This window comes from Scylla paramamosain, chromosome 8 (assembly GCF_035594125.1).
Source record: "Scylla paramamosain isolate STU-SP2022 chromosome 8, ASM3559412v1, whole genome shotgun sequence".
NCBI lineage: Eukaryota > Metazoa > Arthropoda > Malacostraca > Decapoda > Portunidae > Scylla > Scylla paramamosain.
The window spans coordinates 13,176,347-13,183,299 of record NC_087158.1 but is presented as its reverse complement, the minus strand read 5'-3'; the positions used below and the strand labels follow the sequence as shown (position 1 = coordinate 13,183,299).

The window sequence follows — 6,953 nt, the reverse complement described above, 5'->3', positions numbered from 1 at the left end:
CTGATCTCACTTTCTGTGTATCTGTGTATTTATGTATTTTGGTAAAAATAAATAAATAAAGAGTACGATAATTACAGCAAGAGAGTACGATACCTTTGCCATCTGCCATTAAGTTGACCCGGCAATTATTGAGGGACTGTCGTGTGGTTCAGGTGTTGCTTTTCGCTGCAGATTTAATGGGATAATGACTGAGTTCCTCCCCTCATCCCTTCTCCCCTCCCCGCCTCCCTCTCCCTCCCTCCCTCCCCTTCCTCCCCTTCCTCCATTCACTTCCTCCTCTCCCTCGCTCCCTTCCTTCTCTACTCTCTATCGCCTTTCCTCCTCCACCCTCATCACTCCTACTCCCGTCTCTCCCTCCCTCCCTCTCCTCCTTGTCTCTTCCTCCGTCCTTCCTTTCTTTCTTCATCTGTTCTTTTGTCTTTACTTCCCCTTCCCCATTTTACTTTCCTTTCTTCTCTTTTCGCTTCACTTCTCTTACTTTTTATTTGTTCTCTCTCTCTCTCTCTCTCTCTCTCTCTCTCTCTCTCTCTCTCTCTCTCTCTCTCTGGCTGCTTACTTTTTCTCCCTTTTATTTCCTTGTCCTTTTCCCTTCATGCTTCTCATCTATTCTAAGTATTCTTCTTTTCTTCCCTGCTTTCACTCTTATCACTCACTCCTCTTCATTTTTTATCTTTCTCTGCCTCCCTCCCTCCCTCCCTCCCTCTCTAACCCTTTCCTCCCCTATCTGCTTCCGCGCCACCCGTCCATCTCACCCTCTCTCCCTCCTTCCCTTCTATCCTGCCTCACTCACTCACTCACTCTCTCACTCACACACGTCCATTCATCCCTACCAGAACTGCAGACGGTGAGTAACTTCCTGACGGCCATAGCGGGACAGATCGTGCTTATGTGCTTCTACACGGCCAACTCCATCCTGGTGAGGGGCGCCGTGATGGACGGAGCGGGCGAGGGCACCAAGGGCATCGTCTTCCCCACGCACTACCTCAGGTTCTTCTACAAGGTGAGTGTTTCGCCCCCTCCTTCTCCCGGTGCAGTGTCCGTGGTAGTGGCTGGTGACGGGAGTGACTCAGGCTCGCGCGATGCTGGCTGTGGGTTGTGGCTTGTGTGATGTGATGTGACTTGCTGGTGTTGTGTTACGCCTCACGTGGCATGCAGTGTCAGTGTCAGCGTCAGTGTTAGTGTTGGTTTAGTGCTGCTTCCACTCAGGACAGCTAATGGCGTGCGGATTTTGTATTTTCTGTTGTTAATATTCCCCCTAATATTGTGTGGTTTCATGAACGTTAAGTGAAATTTGAAGGAAACGCTCATTGCGTGCTTGAGTGCTACCTGAGCTCTCCTGGGCACCACTGCCAGGGTGTGGCGTTGGCAGGTTGGGTCCTGTGGCGGGGCGCTGCGGGGACGGCTGGGCTGATCCGGACTCGGGACTTACTGAGGTTTCCTTAAATTTGTTGCAGAACAAGAAGCTGGAGGAGCAACAGCGTTCCAATATGTGGATGCAAGGCGAGGGAGGACAGAAGATCTCGGGCATCAGCGCGCCTCTCGAGGCGACGGTGGTGGGCAAAGCCAACGGCGTGTACGACATGCGGGGCTACGGGGACGGCCACAGCTTCAGCGGAGGCTACAATGACGCGTACAACAACTTGACGACAGGAGAGGAGGGGCGCGTCGGCCCCGCCAACACCACCTTCCAGAGCCAGGGTGCCAGCGAGGCGCGGCCAGTGCCAGCACCCGCCAGCAGCTCCGCCGGCAGGACCTACCACGGCGAGGACCAATCAGAGACTCACTTTTAGCGTGCTGTGTGCGGAGCGAGGTTTGCTTTCTTTGCCGGGAAGGTATGAAATACTTTTCTCAGTCTCATCGTATGAATGAAGAGAAACATTATTGTAATTATATTTTCCTTTGTCGTGAGGCAAACTTAGATACCGTAACCTTACTACGACACCAATATTTATTGAACACGCAACAGTTGAAGTCTAGGCTTGACTGAAGTCTGTGTGGTGAGACGCAGACTAGGTGTAGGATTGTGTTAAGTATTAACATCCAGATGAGGTGTGGCGGCGCTACGCTCCCTGGGCGTGTGGCGGTGGGCGGGGCGTGGCGGGTGTGGCGGCCGTGGTTGGCGAGGCGTTCCTGGCGCCGCTGGGCCACAAAGAGCTGACATTCAAGTAGCTCAGTACTTGTTCTCAGGGACACGATGAACAGTGGAGCTCGAGGGGAAAGGCGATGCCATCGGGAAGGAAGGGCTGCCTCGGTGTGTGGCGCCGTGCGGGAACTTTAGCGAGGCGTGTAAACATGTCACGTAAATTGATGAAGCTGAAGAATTAAAGTGAATGGGTGGAAACACACACACACACACACACACACACACACACACACACACACACACACACACACACACACACACACACACACACACACACAAATATCAGTGCCACACGTAACGGTGCCTTCTTTAAAGTGCCATATTTCAACCACTGCCTTGTAAACAAACGCGAGGTATGCTGTATTTTTATAGTTGTAATCCAGAAACTCTTAGATTGCGCATCGTACTCTAGCCTGTGGGGGAGGGAGGCAGCAACTACCGTACTGAGAACCCAACACTAAACCAGCGCCTAAATAGGATTCGAGACAAAATTTGTAATCATAGATATTAAATTTTATTTTATTTATTTATTTATTTATTATTATTTTTTTACTTTATTAGATAGGTGCAGTCAAATAATCTCGAAATTAAGTGGAACAATCTCTTAAATGTAGTTCTTGAAATGACAGAAGAGAAATTTCTAGTGGATCGTTAAAGCAAGGGTGGTAACGGATAGGCGGGACTCTCCCGGCCAGGGCCGCGGCGTGAGTCACAAAGGCTTGGTTTTGTTCTGCCATGCTTCAGGATGGCGGCCGTGTGGTGTGAGCGGGAAGCTGCCGCGGCTGACCCCCAGTAACCAGTATCAACTCCAAAGATTATCAAGTATTTCATTGTCGTTGTCTCATTGTGCATTGCCTTTCTGTCACGCATGCCGCCGCTTGTGTATTGTGGGGATGTTGTTCGTTGCCTTATTTGTTCAGTGCGTTAAATGTTTCACCAGATGTCACTCGCAGCGTCCATGCACAAGTGGTGTGCGACGAGTACAAAACTAGAGCTTTGGATGCTCGGACAAGGCTGAGCAGTGGTGAATGTTAGACTTAGACGTATAGGCTTCTTCTCTTTAAGCACAAACTGTTGCTGTGTTTGTCGTAGTTATCCCTGAAGGAATCCGCGTCGCGGGTTCTACTTACAAGTATTATTTATAAGGCTTCACAAGCCTTCGAGTCATTCGGTGCCAAATAATGGATAGTTCGCCCTGAAGACTGTGCGTGGCGCGGGCGTTGTCGTAAGTGCGCGGTGGCTCACTTGCAGGCATTCATCTCTGCCTCATTTCTTATTGCGATGGGAAAAAGAGTAATGTAGTCAGCGGAAGTTACTTTCCGCAACCTCTAGTGTAATAGGGAACGGCTGGTATGGCGTGGCGTGGCTCGGGGCAGCTCTGCCTCAAGCCACGCTGTTCAGCCGCGGGAGTCAACCATATATTGTATATATTATACATTACCACGTATTTATGTTTAGTTTGTCGCCAAAGTCCTTAATTAAAAGCTATTATTGCGTCGGGCGGACGTGTCCTAGCTGAGGATGGATGCCCTCGGGGCTGCGCAAAGGACCACCGCGGGATTTGACGCAGCCTGCAGTAGCCAAGATGTCACGGCTTTCAGTGAAAAAAGTGACGCATCGGCCAAACCTCATGTTGGAAATTCCGCCTGTGACGCGCTGGTGAGGGCGTGACGCACCCGCCGCGTTACGCTCGCTATGAATTGCACACTTCTGTTGGTGTGTGGCGTCAGTGTGGTACGGGGCGCCCTTCCCGGCACGGCCAGGCTCTTACTTTCCTGCATTCCCGGCGTGGGCTGATGCGTCCCCCTTGCCCCGAGCACTTCTCTATACAGTAATTCTTTTCTACGTTTCGGTCGGAAAATCGTGGAGGTGCACGGCCAGTACAAGTATTAGGGAAAGAAACGCTTTGTCAGTCCGGGAGATTAAAATACACAAGGGTCGTTTGTCTGCCGCTAAAGGATAAAACAGCGTAGAAAAAGTAAACACTCGCTCTAGATACGAAATAACTTTATACAGTTCAGGAAAACAAGATTGAAAATGATGCAAAAAGTTTAGGAACCGTAAATTGCCTGTTGAGCCGGAGGACGAGAGAGAGAGAGAGAGAGAGAGAGAGAGAGAGAGAGAGAGAGAGAGAGAGAGAGAGAGAGAGAGAGAGAGAGGAAATGGAGAAGAGATACAAAGTAGACCAAAGTTGCATGTTCTGTTATGTGGAAGCGACACACAAGAGTGAAAAAAGGCAAGGCAAGGCAAGGAGGCAAGGAAGAAGGAAAAGGAGAACAAGCGGAGAAAGGAGGATAGAAAGCACAGAAAAATGACAAAAAAAAAAAAAATGAATGGAAAGGAGAACAAGTTGAATGCAATGTTATGTTATGTAAAAAAAAAAAAAAAACACAACAACCCAGTATCAACAACAGTATAAAACGAAAAAAAAAAGAGGAAACAGAAGAAAATGAAATATTCTGATATAATCCACCTTGTTGTAAAAAAATACCGAAAGACGATACTCAGAATAAGAGAGAACGGGAAAACCAGAAAGGAAGAAGAAAACGAAAACGGAGATTGGGATGGGTGCTGGCAACGGAGAGACAGAGAACAGAGGAGTTAGAGAGAGAGAGAGAGAGAGAGAGAGAGAGAGAGAGAGAGAGAGAGAGAGAGAGAGAGAGAGAGAGAGAAGGGAAAGAGACTGGAGTGATACTGATAATTGAAAAAAAAAAAACAAAGAGAAAGAAAGGGACGATTGTAGTGAAAGGAAAGGTTTGGTTGATAGGGATGAGCGAGAGAAGGGAAGAAAAGGGTATGGAAGGGGAGACAGGGGAGGGCGAAGGGGCGGTGGGAGGCAGACAGAGGAGGAAGGGATAAAGGTGAGTGTAGTGAAGGAAAATGTTTGGTTGATAAAGGGTGGGCGAGAGAAGGGAAGGAAGGGGCAGGGAAGGGCGAAGGGGCGCGGGGAGGCAGACAGATGCAGCGTCAAGGAAGACAAACGATCTCCCTCCCCGCTTTACAATGTTTACCAATTTGTTACACCGACTGGTACAAATCCAGATTTTTTCCCATATTTAACTCTGCCTTCCTGGTGCATTCCGTATTGTTTGTTTGGGCTCTCTCTCTCTCTCTCTCTCTCTCTCTCTCTCTCTCTCTCTCTCTCTCTCTCTCTCTCTCTCTCTCTCTCTCTCTCTCTCTCTCTCTCTCTCTCTCTCTCTCTCTCTCTGTCTGTCCGTCTGTTTCCGTTTTTCTGTTTTTTTTTCTGCTCTCTCTCTCTCTCTCTCTCTCTCTCTCTCTCTCTCTCTCTCTCTCTCTCTTTCTGTCTCTGTCTCTGTCTCTGTATGGTCCATAAATACGAAAACAAGGACGTGATTTACCTGGCAGATTTAAAGCAGCAGTCAATCCCTGAGCTGCACAACTTGCCTACTTACGTGTGTCGCGTGAACAAGATCCACTCTGAAGCCACTCTTGTGTTAGCCTGCTATAACGAACCCAGTACTTGTAGATACTATGCCAGTAAGCTGATGATAAATGTACGTACGTAGTGCCCTAAGTATAAATAAATATGACTAGTGCAAGGTGCATATACTACACATACCAAAAAAGATAAAAATAAAATGCAGTAGATATTGACACGAGATTAGTTTTATTTGACCTTTTCTCTTGTAATTCTTTATGTGGAGAAGAAATAAGGCTTGCTGTTATTTTCAGAAAGATAACTAGACTGACAGACAGACTGACTGACAGGCGGACTTGGTGGCATCAGAGAGAAAGAGACGAAATGTATCTTTTCCGTTCACGTTGTTTTGATTCTCCCTCGCCATCCCCATCACCATGAACACACCTGACGCCTCCTCGCCACACCTCTTCCTCCTTCGCCTTGCCTCCTTTCACTCACCTGCAACACATCTTCATTCTTTATAGTTTATACTTCCTTTATAGCTTATATCTCCGCGTGATTTTCTCTCCTTAACGTCCTCCTCGCTACACATTAAAATATTTCCTTATCTTCTCTTTCTCACCTTGAAAAAAAAACAAAAACACCTTACGGTACCTATTTATAGTTTCCCCTTATACCTTCTCTCATCTCCCTCTCACCTTGAAAACACCTTGCAGCTTCCCCTTATACTCGTACTTGCATCATCTCTCCCTCGCACCTTGAAAACACTCCTTACACTTCTTCCTCACATCTTACGTCTCTTCTTTACTACAAATCACCTCCTTACACCTTACACTTTCTCTCTTCTATAACTGCAGCCAGAGGGAAGCCAGCAAAGGTGCAGCTGCCTCCGCGTGTTTACCTCTTCAATGTATCAAGAAGCAATTTTGTCTTGTTTGTGTATTGTTATGTGGTTTAATACTACTTCTTGTTGAAAGACTGTATCTCGTAAGTGCCTTATTTTTTATCTATTTATTTTTGTTCTTGTATGGTGATTATTCTTCTTAATAATGGTGAGTATCGGATGTATAATCATACAAAGAAGTATCCTTGCCCTCGTGCACGCTTCACTTATCAAAATGCGCAGCGACTCTCGTAGTCTTGGTACAGTTGGCAAGCCTGACTGTCTGAAACGTCACGAAAGATTACATTCCGTATCCTGTCGTGATTGGAGCCCTATAGTTGTAGTTCATAGATTCCAGACACAACGCTCAAACAACATTTGCATATTTCTTCATTAAGTAAGGCACGATGACTCACCTAATTTTATTAAGGATATTTTTCTGCGAAACTGTACGTCTGGCACTCCAACTCACATTTGATTCACCCACATACTCGAGACTGGAGACTTAAGATAGTTTCTTATATTCTTATATCCATTCCAACGCC

The 6,953-nt window shown here is 47.2% G+C and overlaps 1 protein-coding gene across 1 annotated transcript in view; it reads left to right on the top strand.

Annotated features, from left to right (window-relative positions):
* The window catches only part of LOC135102797 (uncharacterized), a 65,085-nt gene extending 60,766 nt beyond the window's left edge, over positions 1-4,319 (top strand). The window contains exons 4-5 of the mRNA XM_064008316.1: positions 834-1,000; positions 1,455-4,319. Coding sequence (XP_063864386.1) covers positions 834-1,000; positions 1,455-1,790 — 503 coding nt within the window. The 3' untranslated portion in view covers positions 1,791-4,319. The remainder of the gene's footprint in view (positions 1-833; positions 1,001-1,454) is intronic.
* The last annotated feature ends 2,634 nt before the right edge of the window (positions 4,320-6,953 follow it).